The sequence below is a fragment of the Catharus ustulatus genome, chromosome 2, assembly GCF_009819885.2.
Source record: "Catharus ustulatus isolate bCatUst1 chromosome 2, bCatUst1.pri.v2, whole genome shotgun sequence".
Classification (NCBI taxonomy): Eukaryota; Metazoa; Chordata; class Aves; order Passeriformes; family Turdidae; genus Catharus; species Catharus ustulatus.
The window spans coordinates 84,043,486-84,065,535 of record NC_046222.1 but is presented as its reverse complement, the minus strand read 5'-3'; the positions used below and the strand labels follow the sequence as shown (position 1 = coordinate 84,065,535).

Here is a 22,050-nt window from a genome sequence, read left to right as displayed (position 1 = left end):
ATTATAAGCCGCACCATTTTGACTAAAATTTTGGTCCGAACTCGGAGTGCGGCTTATAATCAGGTGTGGCTTATATATGGACAAAGAACAAGAAGCTGCTGTTTTAGTTTGGAGGACAGGTGTCTACTGAGAAAGGCAGGAACTTCTCTTTGAAATGGAGAATGTAAACCCCCTCCCTCCAAATTATTATAATTTGGAAATCAAGGGACTTTCAGGCAAAAATATGGAAATTAGGAATAACAGTTCTTTTCTAGGGAAATCAAAATAGAAATACAGTACTACAAAGAAACAAACTCCAAACCCTGACAAAGTCAGAGTACAACCTGACACCCCGTCAGGCAGGGTGTTGGCAGCAGTCCCATTCCATGGTGACTGCAGTCCCCTTGCAGTGACAGATGTGATTCAGTTGAAGCAGTGCTCCTGTAGAAGGTGCAGTTTCCCTCCAGAGGTCCAGTGGTGATGTGGAGAAATCCGGTTTTCCGCTGGAGTCCAGTGGAGAAAGGGGCTACCTTAGTGTCCCAAAGCCTCTGTTTTTATCTTGGTAAGAAATGCTGGGCTCTTCCCCCTGGCTGGAGTAACTTCCAATGGGATGCAGTAATTTTATCAGTCCCACAGTGGGACTCAATGGGCCATTAGCAGAAAATGACTCCCTGGAGGAAGGATGGGTTGTGAAAAGATAAAGAACAATGCCCAACCTGATTTCAGTGGATGGCCCATTAGCAGATTATCTGCCATTGAGATAAGGATCACTGTCCCCACCCTCAACAGATGGTGATAGAACAGATACCTTTTATCACACTCTGTATTGTAACATGCGGCTTATAATCAGGTGCGGCTTATATATGGACAAAAAAACAAAAAGTTGCTGAAACCCAGAAGTGCGGCTTATGCTCAGTGCGGCTTATAATCGTGAAATTACTGTATTTACTTTGGAAATTACAGTAATTTCACGACCATAAGGCGCACCGGACTATAAGGCGCACCCGCCGGGAGTTGGCAAAATTCGCAACTTTGTAGATCAGATAAGGCGCACCGGACTATAGGGCGCACTTTTTTTTTGCAGCGAGGCTCCGCCCCCAGCTCCCTCCGCGCGGTTGCTGGCCGAGGCCCCGCCTCAACCCGGCAGTCATTGGCCCCCGGGCCCGCCTGTACCTGGCAGGGGCGGTGCCACGGGGCCCCAGGCCCGCCTGCATCCGGCGGGGCCGGGGCATGGCCGCCACCCCTCCGTGCTGCCTCTCCGGGGCCGGGCTATGGCCGCCACCCCTCCGCGCTGCCTCTCCGGGGCCGGGCTATGGCCGCCGCCCCTCCGCGCTGCCTCTCCGGGGCCGGGCTATGGCCGCCGCCCCTCCCTGCTACCTCTCCGGGGCCGGGCTATGGCCGCCGCCCCTCCGTGCTGCCTGCACGGGGCCGGTGGGTGCCTGTGGAGGGGCGGCTCCGCCTCCACGGGGCCAGGGGGTGCCTGTGGAGGGGCGGCTCCGCCTGCACGGGGCCGGGGGGTGCCTCTGGATGCGCGGCTTCGCCTGCACGGGGCCCGGGCGTGTCTCTGGAGGGGCCGTCCCGCTTGCACGGGGCTGGAGGATGCCTCTGGAAGGACGGCTCCGCCTGCACGGGGCCGGGGCGTGCCTGTGTAGGGGTGGCTCCGCCTCCACGGGGCCGGTGGGTGCCTGTGGAGGGGCGGCTCCGCCTCCACGGGGCCGGGGGGTGCCTGTGGAGGGGCGGCTCCGCCTCCACGGGGCTGGAGGGTGCCTGTGGAGGGGCGGCTCCACCTCCACGGGCCGGGGGGTGCTTGTGGAGGGGCCGTCCCGCTTGCACGGGGCCGGGGGGTGCCTCTGGAGGGACGGCTCCGCCTCCACGGGGCCGGTGGGTGCCTGTGGAGGGGCGGCTCCGCCTCCACGGGGCCAGGGGGTACCTGTGGAGGGGCGGCTCCGCCTGCACGGGGCCGGGGGGGTGCCTCTGGATGCGCGGCTTCGCCTGCACGGGGCCCGGGCGTGTCTCTGGAGGGGCCGTCCCGCCTGCACGGGGGCTGGAGGATGCCTCTGGAAGGACGGCTCCGCCTGCACGGGGCCGGGGCGTGCCTGTGTAGGGGCGGCTCCGCCTCCACGGGGCCCGGGCGTGCCTGTGGAGGGGCGGCTCCGCCTCCACGGGGCCGGTGGGTGCCTGTGGAGGGGCGGCTCCGCCTCCACGGGGCCGGGGGGTGCCTGTGGAGGGGCGGCTCCGCCTCCACGGGGCTGGAGGGTGCCTGTGGAGGGGCGGCTCCACCTCCACGGGGCCGGAGGGTGCTTCTAGAGGGGCCATCCCGCCTGCACGGGGCCGGGGTGTGCCTCTGGAGGGACGGCTCCGCCTGCACGGGGCTGGGGTGTGCCTGTGTAGGGGCAGCTCCGCCTCCACAGGGCCCGGGCGTGCCTCTGGAGGGGCGGCTCCGCCTCCACAGGGCCGGGGCGTGCCCGCCCCTGCTCCGCCCCACCTCCACCTGGCAGCCATGGCCCTGCCAGCTCCCCCCGTGGCTCGCAGCTCGCACTTCCGGGTAGGCAAATTTTTTGAACTTTGTAGATCAGATAAGGCGCACCGGACTATATGGCGCGCTTCCGGGTTCCAGGGAAAATTTTAGTCAAAAGGGTGTGCCTTATAGTCGTGAAATTACTGTACTTTCTAATACAGGTTCTGACACTTCCCATACGAAGGATCTGACACTTCCCATGCAAAGGTTAAGTCACTTCTGACACATGGTTCTTTTAAGGGCAGGATCTTACATGCAGCTTACCATCCTTTCCACTGAGTTTTTTAGAACAATTTCTGTCTCTGCAGCTGGAGCATGAGCCTCTGTGGTTACAAGTCTCACTGGCAAGCACAACCTTGTGGCAGAAAGAACATCCATTGCAACTTGCACGCCTTGTGGTCAGGTTCACTATCCATATTCCACCAGGTTTCAGGTAGCGAGTATTCCTTGGTGCACTTGCTGAAATGTTCTTGCTGCTGTGGCCTATTCTGAGACCTCAACATACCCTAAATCCCTGGGACTCAGTCAGAAAGTTGTGTCAGTAGAAGAGTGTTAGCTGTTTGCTTCAGTAAGTGCGTGTGAGTCCTGGCTCGTGTTAAAAGTGGCCTTCCTTAGTTTTGACAGCAGACTAATTGAAAGGGTTTTTTAATTTTCTTTGAGAGTGTGAGACAAACACTTTGTGGTTCCTGATGCTGCCATAAATCAAATGATCACTCAAACCCAGAGAGCTGAAAAAACAGTTCATCCAATGTAGTTGTGAAGAGAGTTTGTTGAGAAGACAATCCTTTTTTCCTAATTTTTCCTTTGGGAATATAACATGTATTTATGTGCATGCTTGCTTTTCAAATATTGTGGTGCTGCTTAAGTGATTATTTTTAGGAATTTACTCTAAATCACAGTGCCTCACTCATTGCATTTCCTGACTGTTTGATGCACTACTGCTGCTGATGGATGTGCTGACAAGGAGACGCATGCATTAAGACAATTACTAACATGAACAAAATTGGCAAGTCAGATTCTTCTGTTTTGTCACCAATATTGATGCAGTACTAAGATAAAACTTTTATGTGTGAACAACTAGAAAAAAGCCCTTACTATTGTATTGATAGTTGTGTAACAGGGTAACAGCAGCAGATGTTGTAAAAGTATGTTTAGCAAATTCAATTTTACCAAATTATGCTACAGTGTTAAAATTTGATTGATGAGTTCATGGGTTTCCCATGAAAAGTGCCTGGTAAGATGCCACCTTAGTCTCTGGTTTGTCTTAAAATAATATTTTTTAGGAAATCACAGTATAATAGTATGCTTGTAGAATATATATATAAATGCTACATGTAATATTTATATATTACATGAAATATAAATAATTTCTCATCAAATATCAGACTATTTCTTTGGAATAGTACCTAGAAATTCTGGTCTTAAGGTAATTTATTACTCTTAATAGAAGTTTTTATTTCCATAGCGTGTGAAAACAAATACTTGATATGATTTGAAGATATTTCTAGAATTAAGAAAACTTCATTTTTAAAAACTGTTAGCATATAAATGTATATCTTCTTGCAGTTTGTTTTTCGTTTTTTAACTGTGGTTTGCAAAGCTTCTTGTTACCATAAAATATTTTAGGGTTTGTGGTATTGGGTTTTAATACCTCCCACCTCTCCCACCCAAGGAGTTAGCATTGTCAGTTTTAGTGCGCTAGACTACTTGAATGAGTTGACCGTGACTATGGATTTTTTTTTTTTTTTCCCTTTCAATCTTTACTGTAATTGAATATTCGTACTTAAATACTCTCCCCAGTTAAAGGAGTGAGGCTTTGGTAATGACCAAGATAATCAATCACCTTATGGATCAGACTCTCAACAGAGATAAGTTAAAGTAATGTACTTATGCACCCTTTTTTTTTTAACATAACATGTGGAGTTTTTTCTTGTTGCATTTTTATCTGATCCTTCCTGGATGTGTGGAGTCCTGTAACTAACAGGTGAGGGACAGCAGGGCCTGGCTGTGTAAACTCTTATTCGCCTTTGGTGGCCTAAGTGATGAGATCCTTTCCACACAGTGCAAAACCAAGTTCTGTTGCTGTGTGGTTACTTTCATTTGTGGTCCAGAAGATTTTGTTAGGTTTTCATGTTTTTCACTTTACAAATGTGAGGTATCCTAAAGCTTACTTCAGCACAGGTCTGAGAAGCAGAATTTCACAGTCACAGAGAGGTGTCCTGCTCTCTGGCAGCCTTTCCTGTGCCTCTCTGAGTTCTGGCATAGGGTACGAGTAAGTTCTGACTTGGTAGGCTGAAGTGTGCATATACTTCAGTCATCTACACCTGCTCTCTAAACCTGCAGTTAAACAGTGCTAGTCTTTTTTTTTTTGTCACTTGAGATCTGCAATTGAATTACTCTTTTATTTTGGTGTTGTTCTCTTACCTTCCTTGAATAATAGTTTTTATGTGTAGTAATAATACTACCTTAATGTCTGTCTTCAAAATGTTGGAGCTATGTTGTCATGGTGGAATTATTTTTTTTTCTAGTATTTTCTTCTGCATATTGAAAATATAGTGGGAAAAAAATTATGGCGTCTATTTCTTACTGATTCTGATCTTGCCCTTATTGTGAAAGAAGGAGCATGTTGCTTGAATGAAAGCAAATTCTCACTAATTGGCTATTCTGAAACATCACGTTCATAGGATGTTTTCTGCTGAGCTTTTCTTCATTATAGTGGTGTAACTGAGTGTGGCTGTAATGTGTCATCTACCCTTTAATTGCAAGTTTCATTAATTGCTTTTGTTGTTTATCAGACAGCATTACTGCAACGGCAGAGTCGATACATTCGTTCAACAGTTCCTGAAAATGCAGAGAAAGAAGCTCAGAGCCTGTTTGTAACTGAGGTAATACTGAAGTTGCATGTGACTATGTACAATAACAATATTATACCTGAGTTGTTTTTCTTCTTCATCTAACGTTTAAAACAAACAGAAAAATAAGCCCTGGGAAAAGAATTAAATATTTATTGCCACTTACTTGTCAATTATTTCAAGGCAAAAATTCTAGGAAAACCCAGTATTTTTTCCACTGGTACCTGGAAAAGAAGTTTTACAGGATGGCTTTTAATTATTTTGTTTGCATCATTGGCTTTTGCAGATGGTTCTCCCCCGCCTTCATTACGCTTTAGGCTTTTCCAGATGAACGTGGGTGATTTCAGTACATAATGTTGGATCCCCTAGTAAATCTGGAATGAATCATTGTGACTTGTTATTTCTGATAAAGTCTCACACCAGCCATTCTTACTTTGTTCGTGATAATCTTGTACAGATTGCTGGAACAGAGGTATTCAGAACTGTAACACTTGTGGAGGCCAAAATTCATCATGACTGTTAAACTTGTATGCTCCATGTAGGGTAGGAGGAACATCCTCAACCCTAAAGTTTCTCAGAACTGTTTGCTTTTGTTGGCATTCCTTTGGTTTTGTGTGGTTGGTCTTCATTTATTGTCTTGTTGAAGCCTTTCAGGAATTAAACGTTCAATTGTTTTTCCTTCTTTTTGGTATTATCTACTGGTTTTCTACTGATATGCTTTAAGCTGGTCTTTTAATATCTGAAACAAGTCTGTTGTAACTCCAATAAAACTGAAGGAGCGTCAGATAGCTGAATCTACATCAAAGTGATTTATCCACACTGTTACATACCCTTAATATGTAACCTAAACATTTCTGAAATAAATTTGAAGAGGATAGACAAGAGGAGGGAGGAGTGTTAGTGGTAATTCATGAAGTTTAATGAGTTTCTGCTGGAACAATTGCTTGGCAAGTATTAAACTTGTGTTTTGAAATATAAAGAAAATATTTACGATTTATTGGATGCTGTGTTTGTGTATATGTAGGTTTCTTGTGTAACATAAAATTTTGCATTGAATGGTTTCTGTCAACAGATTTTGTCAGTTTTATGTTACTTAGTTCAAAGCCAAGATAAATCAGTACTTTTATGTTGTAACAATATGGGTGGAGTAAAATGGTATTTCCTGTGATCTAGATCAGAACTTAATGACATAATTGCTTTTCAACCACTGCAAGCATACTGTTTAAATTTAAGTATTCATTTAATTACACTGGAGGTATAAATTACAGAAAAAGTATGTTTTTGACTTTCTGTATCAGTATGTGCACAATTGAATACTCTGTTTTAATAAGGTGTCCATTTTTGTGCTGAGTTGTCTAAGGGCTCAGTCATGTTTTCAACTTCAGATGAGTTTTGTCCTAAAGGCTTGGCCATGTTTTCAGCTGCAACAAAAGGCTGGTTTAACTTTTTGGATGACTGAAGATGGTTAATCCAGATGCTGAGTGCATTCACCATTTTCTGGTTTTATTAAATACATGTCTAGCAGATGATAACATTCATTTGAAACTTGTTCCAAAAAGCTATATTGCATTAGACTATTGCAAAAGAAAGGAAGCTTACAGAATTTTCAGAGATTGATATGTAACTATAATAATTCATAAATAGACATATCTTAAGAGGATTTCTTGTGCTGTGTCCATTTAATGCTTTTAATCCTCTTCCAACTAATATTGATACATGGTTTTCATTTAAACAGTGCATCAAAACCTATAATTCAGACTGGCATATTGTTAACTATAGATATGAAGATTACTCAGGAGAGTTTCGACAGCTTCCAAAGTAAGTATGTTATTTAGTTTATTTAGTGGTATGATAAATTGAAATTGTGAAGGAACTTTGCATTTAATATAGACTTATTTATTAGAGAAGTATTTAAATATGTGCAATATGTAATCTGAAATAGGCTATATCCACGTTTAATGGTCAGTAGAGATGATGAAGACTTGCTGGATGGAATTGATAAAAACTTGAATGTATAATACAGTGTTAAATAATTTTCTGGGAAGGTACTGTACTAACATTGCCTTGTTAACAGACAAGTCAAAACAAGACATTGTATCATTGACAATGTGAATTTAAGTATGATAACTAAAACAGGCTAATGTTTAGATGAACCTAAGATGGTAATATCCTGTTTTCATTGCTTCAAAGGCAGCTTTTGGAACTCCCTTAGGAGCTTGGGGAGTAGAACTGAACTGAGATGGTTAGAGCAGGTTTTCACAGGATGATTCAATGTAAAAGCCTAACTGACATCTGCTACAAACTTTCTAAACCATCTGCTAGAGAAATGTTTTTCCACTTTTTTAAAATTTTCTAGGAGGAGTATGGAGATTAGAACCTTAATTCAGAATGTCTGAGAGTAGCTAAATGCTCGGAATACCCCAACTCTGGAAGATCTGTGTCTTCCCTAACTGCTCTCCTGCATCTATCAGCTAAGAAATAGTTACCTTGCCCTGTGGAAAGTTCTGATCTACTCACAGGTTTTGTACAAGTCAGTACATAGTTTTCACTTGCCCTGAACAGAAACCACAGTAGGAATTTTAAAAAGTGCATTGTCCTGCGAGGAGCCAGGGGTTGCAGGTATGAATTCTTACTCCTAAGATATTAGGAGTGCAGTGAATGAGAAGGCATTTTTTCTCTTCAGTTACACATTAGCACAGTAAAAAGCAAGACAAAAAGGGACATGGCAGCCAGATGTACAAATGAGGAAAATTGCTTTCTAAGAAATAGAATTAATGAAAAATGCATGCTTTTACTTAGTTTTTCTTGGGCTTTTTCCTCTTCAGTAGGAAAACAACATGTTGGTTTTTGCATCAATAAAATATGTAACTAATCGCAAAATTCCTAGTACTTCAGAAACTTTTTCTTTTGTAGTAAAGGGACAAAGCCAGACAAGCTTCCTGTTCATTTATATGAAGTGGATGAAGAAGCAGATAAAGATGAGGTGAGTTAATAGCAATTCCTTGCTTTCTCTTGTTTTCATTAAAGAATGTTGGGTGTGTAGAGGTTATGAATTCGGTTAAGTGTTGATGTCAGTACATGAAAACAGAGATTAGCTTGAACCACCTTATTGGGAAACAGATTAGTTATTTTTCCTGTCTCCTTTCAAATAGTCTTGTTCTCTGGAAATCTGTCAGGTGAGTTAGAAAAAGTTTTGACAGATAATAAAATTGATGTTTTAGTACTTGGTGACATATAATCCTTCAACTGTCATAAAATCTGTTTGATACTGTGTCTATGTAGACAGGTTTCCAGAGAGAAGTGTTTCCTGCAGTTTAATCATGGGATTGAGTAAAATCATAGGTGAATCTGTTCCAACACAACAATACCACACACACTTCAGCATACATGACAGTATATTGTGAGCTAAAATCAATTCATCACAAATTTGAGTACAGGATAAGACTTGGAGAGCTGTCATGGAAACAAAAGCTTAGGAAATTGACTGAAACTCCAAGATATTTACTCTTGTGTCATGAACTTAGGGAAAGGAGAGATGTATAGCATCAAGCTATTTTCAAGTATATTTCAAATGCCAAAGACTTTTTCAGCAACTGCCTCTGTTATTTTTGTGATATATTTCTTTTTTAACACACCATGTTGCAAGATACATTTTTAAATGCCACTATTACCTTTTCTTACAGGTACTTGAATGCTTACATCTCAAACAAGAATTAAAATAATTTTTCTCTTGTGTTTTTTACCTCTTGACAATTACTTTGCTTCTAAATTCCTGGTACTCTGAACTGCTGCATATGAAATGAAAGGATTAAATGTGAAGATGTTGTTTGGGGGATTCATCTGAGTAGATAGATTTGCAATCATAGAGTCTCAGGCTGTCATTTATCCAGCACTGCTATTAATCTGCACTGTGATATTTGGACAAATATCACATCTGTATGCAAATATACATCTGTATCCAAAACTTCTTATTTGTAGGATGGGACTATATTATACTGACATTTAAAAGACTTGACATTATTTGCTGTGATAATATTTCTAACAACAAAAGAGTTTTAGAAAACAGAGAGTTAAACACTAAAAAATTAAATAGATATATGATTGACTATAATTCTTACCAGGAAATACATTATGAGTAGATGTGGTTAAACACTGAAAAACTGTAATTTGGCTATTAGCAGGTAGTATGTGTTTTACCAGGAAGTGTAAGTGAAGAGGACTGCCTGTGTCCTGTAAGAATAGGCAGGAGCAGGGTGTCTCTTTCAGAAGTACAATCACTGCAGGAGAGGTCTGCTGCTTTTTGAGGAACTTGGAAAATAAACACAAGAAAAAGACATGCTAGGAGGGAAAGGGAAGTTAGTGGGACAATAGAGTGGGGGGGCCATAGGTTCTTTCATCAAGGGAAGACTTAATGGAAGAGGTGTTTCTTTCAGACATTAATATCTTTCTATGCCAAAAAACACAGATGCAAACCTTAGATTGAAAGTTGTTTGGTTTTTTTTATTTCACTTTTGTTTGTCTTTGAAGAAAGCTGATTTATTAAGAGAATGATAGCAAACAAAAAGCTACAAATGATTAAAAATTAGAGGAAAACCTGATAAAGATTAGTTTAAACATGGATCATTAAAAAGGAGAAAATTACCTATCCAGAACTAATTTGGGCCATCAGGTTGATGTTTACAAATGGAATTTTTCAATCTGGTGTGGGATCAAGATAGGGGATTGTTTTTGTTGAAACAGTTGGTGTTGAAGTAAACTTTGGAGCCGAGTTTGTGGGAAAGATCACTTTAAAAAGTGCAGCACAGTGTGCAGCAGTTATGATAAAAGTGAGGAAATTACCTTACCAGTTGGAAACAGGAAGTATGTTTTCAGTGTAAGAGTTGTGTGTTAACAACTGGATCCCTGATTCCTTTGTATTAACAGATGGTCAGCTGGAAAGATTCAGTAGCTTTTTGGCTCTGTAGGCAGGAATTCTGCCTGATAGAAAGACATGGTGTGACTAGAGAGGCCCGAATGACACTCAGTTTTATTGCTAGAAAACAGCATGCAGCTCAACAGAGTTGGGAAATTGTGCACCTCAGAGACTGGGAACTGGAGTCTTAATAGAGCTAAATCTTAATTTTTGTTAATGCAGGTAATGAATGAATTTTAGTCACATGAGGTGATCCTATGCATGGTTTGTGCAATTAAAGAAAAGCATCGGTTGTTTTGTGCCAAGTTTTGGTAATAACTTATCATCTATTCATCACCTTACACTTGTAAAGGTGATTTAAACCCACCTTTTCCTTGGGGATAACTCACACCAGGGGAGGGGAAGAGTCATATAGAGTCATATTTGGAAACACAGTATTTTAAGTTTTGTCTGTATTCTTGTACAAGAAAAATAATTATCTAGGTAGTAGAAGAGCAGTGGAGTCTAATGACTTGAAAATAAGAAAAAAGGATGGCTGTGCTGTGACAGTGAGAGTCTTTGGGACAAATGAAAATTTACTGAGTATTTCTGGTCTGTGCCTTTGGGCTGTTATATCAGATGCTCTGATAGTTGATGACCATGTCATCCTTACTGGGCCTAACTTCAATAGTACCAAGCTGACTATAAATTTTTAAAGATGAGATTGATGCAAAAGATGAGATTGATGCATCTTTTGCCTTCTGTTCACAGTTTTTTGAAGTTCACATGTGCATATGCTTATTAGTATGCAAGCTACACAGACTAAATAAACTGTAAATAAATTACCTAGTAACTTTTTACAGAATGTTCCTTGATTCACTTCCAGAAACAAATTCCTGTTATTCCAAGATTTGGTTTAGTGTTCATTTGTTGAACTATTGACTCTCTCCTCCTTAAATAATCACATTTTGTTGCATGTTTTCTTAACAGCCAAAAAAAGGAATTAGAAAATGTACTTGAGGTACTCAAGGATGTTTTGTGATTTTTGTTTTCAGCTGGATGCTCAGATAATTTTGAATGTTTCAATAAAAACTTACCAGGAGTAATTCTCCTCTAGATAGATCAAAGTCCTCCTATATGTCTAATTCATTAATAGTTCTGTTTCAACATCAACTGGAAACCTTGGTAATGCAGCTTCATAGTACTCTAAAAGATTACTTGGAACTGGTAACTTAATATTTGTTCTGTGGCAGTTGTAAATCATCTTTTTGATCTGTTTTGATGGAAGAGTGCTGCTTTTTGGTAGTTGTTAACATTCTAAGGTTTTTGATGCAGCCATTCAGTTCCCTCCACTGGCAGATGGATGTGGTGTACAGGCAGTGGGTGTAATGTGTGATGCTTGCATTGGATCTGCTGTTTGTTAACTTGCCTAGCTGCCAAGTTCAGTCTTGTTCCCTCTGCAAAGCTTTGATTCTGATCTGTGGAAGGGCAGATCCAATACAAGAATTAATTCTCTATAAATTCTTAAGAAGGTCATGTCTTTGAAGTACTGCATGCTAAGCAAAATGGTTTGAGAAATCTTGATTGAAGTTTTGCATAAGCATGTGTTTGCATTGTTCTTTTTGGCAATAGAAATTGGTAAAAATTCTTATACTCTGTGTAAAAGCTACAAGGTAAATGTAAGTAAATGTTTTAAGTTTTGACTGTTTGCTTATTCCCCTGTTTCATTGGCATTTGTCTTGACTAACATTTAGCTATCTATAGGCTGGATCATCCTGTTCTCTGTAGATAAAGCTAGTAGAAGTGGCCAGATTACATATTAAAAGTTAGATGAGGTCAATCTCATCCCAGGTCTTTAAATAAAATAATGGAAAAGCTATAGAATTTCAGCAGGGACTTATGGTACATTATTATTATGTTATGAACATAGTTATTCCAACTTCTAAAATGACTTTTGAAAATATTGGTAAATGCTGCATGGATTGTGATGCAAAAGTTTACCTTTTAATTTTTCTTCTTTTTTTTCTTTCTTCCTTTCCCCATATTTCTTTCTTCATCTCCAGGATGCAGCATCTCTTGGGTCTCAGAAAGGTGGAATAACAAAACAAGGATGGCTGTACAAAGGGAACATGAACAGTGCAATCAGTGTGACAATGAGAGTAAGTTTAAGAATATCTTGAATATGACAAAAATATTAAATATCCCTGTGCCTTGGAGAGGGTCAGTTTGTGGTATGTGGTATAGTTCTAAAAAAAAATTGCATGCAAAGAAAGAGGGAAGCTTGTATATACTTCATATATCTGAAACCTTGCTATTATTTTATCATATGTAAATCACAAAAAAAAACCCCTAGAAAAATCTAGGGGGAGTTAAATTTTCCTAACTGTGCCCTGGTGTGAATTTAGTGGCAAAGGGACTGTGTAGTATGGGGGGGGGGGGGGGGGTGAGGAGGTGGGGTGTGTTGGTTTGTATTACTGTATTTTATATAAAACTGTAGTTTTAAAATTTATCTCTTTAAGAGTCAGTTTTAAATACCTTTCAATAGGTCAAAGATACTGTCAAATGATATAGTACAATCCTGCTGCAGGTATCATAAGTTAATTTTTTTAAATTAATGATTTCTGTTTTCTGCAGATACTGATTGTTATCTATAAATAAAAGCTTTTTTTTCTATTGCCCACTCTGTGAATAGCACTTATGAGTATATAATATGAATAGTGTTGTCACTGTTCTTCTTCCCTCCTTTCTTTTCACTAGTCTTTTAAAAGAAGATTTTTCCACTTAATCCAGCTTGGTGATGGATCCTATAATCTCAATTTCTACAAAGATGAAAAAATATCAAAAGAACCTAAAGGATCAATATTTCTAGATTCGTGCATGGGGGTGGTTCAGGTAATTATAATTATTCTGCCTGTTTGCTAATTAATTCTGCATTTATTAGCCAGTAAAATTTTATTTAAGATCTAGATTAGTGTTGTTGAATTTAGATAAGTACCTATTATGCAGAGGAATAAACAGACAAACTGCAACTTGCTAAAGCAGTGAACAAGATTTCAAAGGGCAGGAGACTGAATTTTTGAAATCTTTCTGAAAAGAACATAAATTACTAGTTTGTGTCAAGTATTTAGCAAACCAAATTCTAAGGCAAATGCACAAAGAGCCCCAAACTTGGCAAAGTAATGACAGCATAAAATTGAAGTTTATTTCAGTTAGATTTTGTGCTTGCATGAGGTGTAAAATGTTTTTCATAACTTCTTGTGTGGGATTTTTGTTGCGGGAATTGTATTGAATTCAAACACCCTTCCAGATGCTTTCGTTTGACCTTTATGGTGTTACTTTTCTGTGCTTTTCTTTATTTTGAAAAGTTAAGAGCTTTGGTAAAATGTTTGTCAGTAGCAAGTGCCAAAGAAAAGATGATTTTTCTTTTTTTTTGTGATTCTGCTATGTATTTATAGTACAGCATGTAACTATTCTGTTAGGCACAGCATACCTGGAAAAACCCCATGGGTCTTAGGAGGTTTTTTAACTTCTACAGAAATAGGCGAAGTTTAATAAAAATGTATTGCTTAAATAATGTTTTTGTAGCATAAAGTTCTTTGAAGATTTACACAAGAGGTAAAACAGCTTTACAGAGGATTCGCTGCCCCCAAAATATTGTAGTATTGTGTTTTGGATGCACATTTAATAGGTAACTCCTATGAATATCTTATAACTGTAGTAAATTTTATCATATTGCAAGTTCTATATATAATTTTCCAGGAATTATTTTACCTTAGTGATACAATTCTGACCAACTCCACTGAAATGGATTTAATTTGTGTTTTTAAAACAAGCCAACAAACATAAACGTGGTTCCTAAACATGGCTGTAGTCTCATATACAAATACTGATGGTGGGTGCAAAGAGAACAGAGCCAGGCTCTGCTCAGTGACACCCAGTGACAGGGCTGGAGGCAGCAGGCACAGCCTGAACCACAGGGGGGTCCCTCTGAACATCAGGGAACACTTTTTCACTGTGAGGGTGACCAAGCACTGGCACAGGCTACCAAGAGAGGTTGTGGAGTCTTCATCCTTGAAGATCCTCAAAAGGTCCTTGGACACAATCCTGTGCTAAATGACTCTGATTGGCTGTGCTTGAGGAGGGAGTGTTGGATGAAATGACGACCAGAGGCCCTTTTTAACCTCTAACCATTCTATCATTTTGAGATTTAAAACCTGAAAATCTCTTTTCCTCATACATACTTTCATACTGTTCCACACTTTCTGTTCTGTCAGTTCAATCCAATTAACCTCAAGTTTCCTCAGACTCTGCCAGAAGCTTGCTTTTTAAAACAAACAATGTTTCTTTTGTTCTTCTGCAAGTAGGGCTGGTACAGTCGTCTTAAGTAAAACTGTCCTTTGGATGCTTTAAAATGTATAGTTGACTGTGCCTCTAATGCTATACTGTATTGTACAGTACCCCCAGTGTTCATCTTGGCACCTGGTCTTCAAAACTGCATGTAGAAATTTGAGACTAGTTATGATTTAGCATCAGGTGCAAAATCAAAACCGATTAATGCTCACTTCCAGGAAACCAGGTAGAATTCAGTGGCTAGAATATAGGGGTTTGGAAATAACTGTTTTCTTCACTTGAATTTTTAATGGGGGGCAAGTAAATGCTGATTTAAACTATCAAATATTAAACATAACATCTCTATTGCAGATATGTAGTTTCATTATCTTGTATTATGTCCTGTATCCTTTCTGGCTGACCTTATTGTTTTACTGTTACTTACTGTTGGTATTGAATTAGCATTTAAAAAATAATATGGGAAAAAGTGATATCTACACAGTAGAAATTGCACTTCCATTTAACAGAAGAGGAAAGCAAAGGAAAATATCTGTAAGGATCCCAGCCATATCACTTTGAAATAGTCTGACATGGAATTCATAGAAATGGTTTTTGTTAGGTAGTTATGCTTACAAACTTTTGTTCTCAGAATGAAACTACTTGTTTCAGAGTCATTATTTTTAGTGAGGGGAGATAAGTTCCTGTTGCATTGCTGTAACACTTTTCTGGTTTGTGTTCAGTGCATTTGCTTCCTTATTTTTTCAAAGACAGTAGATGCCCGAGAAAAAAATACTGGCTTAATTAATAGATGCAGTAAGACCAGAATATGTTTCTTCATCAGACCTTGTATCAAGAGAAATGCTGAATTTGTGCAGTAGAGGGATTTTATTTGGTTGGGGTTTTTGGTTTGAGTGTTTTTCTTTTGTTCCCCAGACTTAAGTAAAGAGACTGGAATTCCTGGAATTCTGTTTGGTGTTTTTGGATTTGGTTTTGTTTTGTTGGGGTTTTTGTTTTAATACTAAATTATATAGAGACTTTTCTGATCAGAGATGTGGAGTGCATAATATAGGCAGTGTATGTATTCACACATCCAACCATATGTACAGATATAGCTGCTCTAATTCAGAGTTTTGTGAAAGCTGAGATCTGTGACATCTACCGCCTGTGTATAAGGTTTTATACTGTGAAATGTAGAGGTTACTTTTCTCAGGATTTTTCATTTATTTCAGCACTGATTCCAACTGATAAGATTGCCTTGGGTCTCCAGTCCACACTTTTGTTGGTATGCTTGACAGAAGCAATTTTGGTAGAAAGCTGACTGTTTTGTCAACAAGTAGTTAGTCTGTTAATTAAAGAATCTGAGATACAGTGAAACTAATATGTAGTTTGGCATTTAATTTAACTTATACAAAAAATCCCCCAGCCATTAAGTCTGTCATACTGTTTATTCTAATATTTATCTAATGCATTTTCAATTTGTAAAACTAAACTGATGATAATATAGAAGTTTCATTTAAGACTTCTGAATTCATTCCCAGAAATATGAGTCAGGCTGAGTAGCATTTGAAACACTGGTTTAATATGTGCAGAGAAGGATGAAAGAAATGGTTGAGGAAAAAAGGAGGAACTGACTACCTACTTTATGTATATCTATATGACTAACAATATGAGGGCATTTGGGGTTGATGTTGGTTATAGTTTTATCTCCAGTATAAAATCCCAGTCTGCAAACAGGTGTCACTCAAATATAATAGCGTTTTGTGCTTTTTGTTCCCTTTTTTTTTTTTAGTAGACCTTAGTTAGCTTCATTTTTTAGGTGACCTGAATACATTAAGAATTGATATTTTGAAATTGGATTTTTTTTGTTTTTTATAAAATGACTGAAAGCAGAATGGTGACTGAAAACTGGAAGACAGGCTGTTCTCTTTCCTACTTGCATTTGTTGCAGTGCTACAAATAACTTCAAAAGATCAGATGTCAGAGAGCAAGAAGTGTCATGATACATATTTTCAAAATATCAAACTGTATTTTTTGTACAGAATATCTGAAATATGTGTAACTTCCTTTGATGGGGGTTAGACAGTATGTGAAGTGCTACACAGATCTTTTATTTTCTTATAGAACAATAAAGTCAGACGTTTCGCATTTGAGCTCAAGATGCAAGACAAGAGTAGTTTCCTTTTAGCTGCAGACAGTGAACTTGAAATGGAGGAGTGGATAAACACTCTGAACAAAATCCTTCAGCTTAACTTTGAGGCTGCAATGCAAGAAAAAAGAAATGGCGAGTCCCACGAAGGTAAGCAGGGTTTTAGCAAACTAATGTTACGCGACCATGTCTTCTTACATGCATTTTGGAAACAAAGGCTTTGATGTGGCTAATTTTTTTTTCCTTTGGTCATAAAAACTACAGGCCTTTTTACTGTCCACTTCAACTGGTGAGCATTTTGACCTTTTGGGCATTAAAACAGTACTATTCTGTATTGATTCCAGTTGAGTCAAGTCTAGAAGATAATTTTGAGACTGATGAAGTCTAGAAAAGTGGAACCCAAAATGTAAAATCAAGACTGAGGCAGTTTAAGGAATAAAAGAAACTCAGGATGGAGTTGTTTTGAGATGTATAAAATGCTGCTGAAAGTGAAATAATCTGTTCTGTGGTTACTGTAGGTAGAAATCATAGTTACAGTGCGGGGCTTAAATTTAAATATAATTCCCTTGACCACAAATATTTCCTGCAAGTATTGAAATAGACTGCTTGGGTGTAGAATCCTTTCTGTTGGAGCCCTTTAAGAATAGGTAAGACAGGTATCTGTAAGGAATGCAATGTATGTCACCAGTGTTTCAGTGACAAAAGGAGGGTGTAGATGTCCTCTCATTCGCTTTTCCTCTTGAATGTGGATGAGGAAGGAAACTGGTGTGAAACCAACAATTGTATGCATATCCAGAAGAACCTGGATGATATTATAAAAGGTTGATTTTTTGGAGATAGTAGAAAGTACCAAAAGGGTTTATTAGAGCTTAAAATGAGATATCATGGTATTCAAAGACTGTCAGAATTTATTGTGACATTTGTAACAAAAGCAAATCTTAAAAGGAGAAGCATCCAGCTCTGGGAAAGACATTTTTTTCTGTGGTCCTTAGTTGACCTTAGCACTGCAAGATGTTTATAGCTAACTGAATGGCTGCTTTGTAAACCCAGTAACTGTTGTTGAGTAGAGCTGGGAACTAATGAACAGAGAGAACTTGTTTTGAAATCAAGTTACAATGCTTTGTGGAAAGAGTAATGTAAAGTTTGTGCACTGAGTGACTGCTTGCCCCATGCAGATGTCAAAATTAAAATTAAGGATGTGTTCTGGTACTTTAATGATTTTTGTAACCAGTTACATCTTTGGAGAAATCACTGTATCAAAATGACGCAGTTGTCCACAACCTATTTATGTTAACAGTTGTCATTTTTGGGGGGGGTAGGAGATTAAAAAAGATGAAGTTCTTTTGCTGTGGAGTTTTGTGAGCACTTTTGCAATTTTGGTATTTATTTTAAAATGAGGTTTTATAATTTCAGATGATGAACAAAGCAAACTGGAAAGCTCATCAAGTAGTTTTGATAACTACTATCCTGAAATTGCCAAGGTAATATATATTGTAAATGTCAACTTGGGATATAAAGTACTAAACATAAGGTTAGCCTCATGAACTTTCAGTAAAGGTAAGGCATTGGCTTGTAGCTTCCAGTCAGTTTGTGGTGTTTGGAAAGCTTAGAAGCTCTTTTGTGAATAGGTGTGGTTATTTAGCTTCTTTTTCTGCTTTTGAAAGGAGACAAGACACTATCTTGAAGTTTCCTATCTAAATCTTAATATGCTGTTTAATTACAGCATGTCTTATTATTGTATTATTTTATTAATTCATTATATTTTGTATTGGTTTGTTGCATTCAGGTAAGTGTTAAAGTGTCCCTGTAGAAATCTACTTACACTGAAGTCAAGTTTTATTTTTAGACATAAAAATTCAGAGCAGCTTAATGAGGCACTGATGAAGTGAATGTATTTTAAGATGTTTGTGTTTATAATGTACTGGCAGGTCCATGGATGCTTCCTGTGTTGCCATGGTTCTGGCTTTTCAATTTTTTTCTTAGAGAAGTGTGATAGAAACAAGCATGGAATAAAACAACCAAATAGAAAATCACAGTAACTCTTCCTCAGCCCACTTGCAGACTTTATTTCAGTTAAATCCGTGAGTTGTGTGTTGCAGTTGGTTTTGTGAGTTTTGAAAGGGAGAAATTTTTGTTAAATCACCCAAGAACTGAAAGTGGTGACCTTTTTTATTGAAGCTGTAGAATCCCAAGTCCTTTCTGTGACTTCCTTACTCTTTTTTTCTGTGTGGAGCAGCCTGGAGTATTGAAACTTTTCTGCTTAACCATTCTCTGGAATGCTCTCCCTTTCTTCTCTGAGGATCTGTCTAACCTACTGACTCCTCCTGAAGATAGTGCAGTTTATGAACTGACAATAAGCAAACCAAATTCTGTCTACTACAGTAGCTAACATATCAAAGGATCCAGTCAGAATAGATTAACAAGCTTTTAGCACCCTAATTGGTTGGCTGACTTAATTCTTTCTGTTACTGCTTTGTAATCAGTTTAGCACATGAACACAAAAAGCTGTTATGTGATAATGTAGCTCCAGCTATAACTGTACTTGGAAATTAATTAGGATTGTGGTGCATATAATCAAGGCGTCCTTGGAAGGGCTGTAAGCATCAAACAGCATATTTGCATGAGACTATGAAAATCTATTTCAGCAATAAATACTAAATTAGATTATTATGTTGAAGATTTTTCTTTCTTTGTCATCAGCTATTGCAATGCTTAGGGTCTGTATTCCTTCCAGAAGGGACTTTACTTCAGGGATGTAGCACCTGCATATAGTTTTAGTCCTACAGTTGCCATTTCCTGTTTCCATAACTTTTGGATCGGAACTATGCAGCTCTTAAAGCTCATTATTTCTTACTATATTATTCTTTCTTAACTCTTCAAGCACTGACATTTATTATTATTATTATTATTATTTATTCCATTATTATAACCCATTTACATTTCTGTTTCCTTCAAAATACTTTTTTAAAATTTCCCCTTCTAATTCACCTTTGCTAAACACTGCCTTTCAAAATAATTTGCTCTAGTGTATTTTCCTAGCCTTTTTTCCCATGAGGATAATTACAGGGAAAACTGCCCATTTGCATTATCCTTTGTGTCTTAATTTGATTGCTTTATATAAATGGGGTTTGTTTGGAGGACTTTTTTGTCCTTTATTCTTTCTTGCCTTGTCTTTTCAGCTGTTGTTTGGATTTGGTTCTTTTTTCCCCAGTGGAAGCCTTGCAAGGCATTGGGCTTTCTTTTAGAATAGTTTCTAGCTGCTCTATTATTTTTGTTGCTTTTAGGAGGAGAATTTCACAATAGCTGACCTCATATCCTTATGAGGAGAGAGAAATTCCTTCAGGGGTGATTGTAGAGCACCTGACAGTAGGGGAAAAAACAGACTTCCTAGGAAAGGTTTAACCCTTGTGGGTACATAAATCTCCAAGCCTTCATTTTTCTATCAATAGCTATTAGCTTATAGTATAAACTAAGTACGATGCTATTTTGCACTTCAGTGAACAGATGTGCACACATCTGTCTCAATCTGTCTTTCCTGCCTATTTCATGTTCCATTTATCTGTAATTTAACTACCATGAGTGAATGAATGGGTTTTGTAGTAGGGTTTTTTTGTGGTTGATAAGGGTTGTTTGTTTTTTGTTGTGGTTATTAATCTTAAAATAAATTAGACCACTGAAATAGCTGTGATTGTCATGATCAGTGTGCTCTAGCACCTCCTTAACCCATACTGGTCCCAGAATACCTTGAGGTGGGAAAATATTGTCTCAGTTTTACGGGTGAGGAAATTATTGTTTTACAGATGAGGAAATAAAAGCGCAGAGCCACTGCTCTTCTGTAGACAGGGTTCATGGTAACATGCATTTTCAGTTCTTGAGTTCTGACAACTGCTCCTGATCTGTCAATCAGAAATGCATATAATCATCTGGTCTTCATGCACAAAATGTAAAGGATGTAAAACTATTCAAGTTGCTTTAGCTGAAGCAGTTTCTGTCTAGCTCCTGTGGCTAAGTAATCTTCATCCTCCGTTCTTGCTACTAAATACTACCTTAGCAAAATATGCACACAACTTTCTTGCCATCCTTAAACTTTTTCACTTTTCCTGTATTTCTCAATTATATCAATTGTTCAACAAAGCTAATTCTGCCAGTATTCTGCTGGTATTGAGTATCTGGGTCGTCTCTTTCACAGCAACTCTTCTCTTTTCTTCTTCTTGTGTTAAAGTTAACAAAGTAAAGTAAATGAAAACCATTGGAGCATTTATATACAAAACAGCACTTGAGAAGTTTCTCTTCTGTAATACATCTTTTAAGCCACATTCTTTTTTTTAATTCCTGTTATCAAACTAAAAATAGGGTTATGAACTCTATTTGGTTTTGGTTTTTTTTTTCTTTCTCTTGAGACATAGTAGAAGTTGCTTCAATCTCCAGCAAAGCAGATGTAGACAGTAGATCATTTCCTGCTGATGGTCAGTGATGAGCATTTTGGGTTTGTAACTTCTTTTAACCCGTACAGGCTGATCCAAAAAGAAACACCTGCTTGCAAAGTAATATTTTGTATCCTTGTTTAGCCAGCTGCTGCTTTAAGAATGACATTTCTCCTGCATGGGTAATTTTGGTACATGCATCTGTTCATTTGTCATGTCCTGTGACTTTAAATATCATTGGATGCTCTTTAAATAATACCTTTTTCAAACGAAGGTAACCTATGTATATAATCAGTTTGCACATTCTATTTTGTTCCACTTCACTTTTTTACTGTTAATAGGTATCCACAAATCCCAGACAGTGTACAGTGAACTCTGCAAAGTAACTTTTAAATGTGAGGGCTTTATCTTTTGGAAGTTTTTGGGTTTTCTCTAGCTACCCACAGGAAAACCACTTCTTTGGCAGTAGAGCTCAAGAAAAGTTTAAAAAAAAAAAAAAACAAGGAAAAGAAAAAAGAAAGCGAGCTATGGTGGTGTTTCTTAATTTAGGAAATCTGTTGTTTCCTGATGAGTCTTATGGCCTCAGGATAGCTCTGAGCTTTAACCTGCAGTCATACTATGTATTTTTATTTAAATAAAACAGGATTATGAAAGTTATTGTTTAAGGAGGCAGACATATAAATTACACTGCAGTGTACTTCCCATGAGCTTTAGAGGTTATATGTTACTGGTTTTATACTTGTAGGGCTGGAAAAAAGCATTAGGAGAAGAGGGTCTCACTTCGTGCTTAGTCGTGTTTGATCAATGTAAACTGAGGTGGTACAAAGTGCACTAAGGGAGAAATGAATGCATGAATCAGAAGTGTGTGAAGCTTTGAACATCACAGAAAAATGCATGAAATTAAAGCCCGC

The 22,050-nt window shown here is 38.7% G+C and overlaps 1 protein-coding gene across 1 annotated transcript in view; it reads left to right on the top strand.

The window, feature by feature from the left end:
• The window catches only part of LOC116992265 (dedicator of cytokinesis protein 9-like), a 114,970-nt gene that overhangs the window by 43,996 nt on the left and 48,924 nt on the right, over positions 1-22,050 (top strand). Inside the window, 7 exon segments of the mRNA XM_033051720.1 lie at positions 5,293-5,382; positions 7,085-7,167; positions 8,263-8,332; positions 12,304-12,399; positions 12,998-13,132; positions 16,691-16,865; positions 18,129-18,196. Of these exon segments, the coding sequence (XP_032907611.1) occupies positions 5,293-5,382; positions 7,085-7,167; positions 8,263-8,332; positions 12,304-12,399; positions 12,998-13,132; positions 16,691-16,865; positions 18,129-18,196 (717 nt within the window).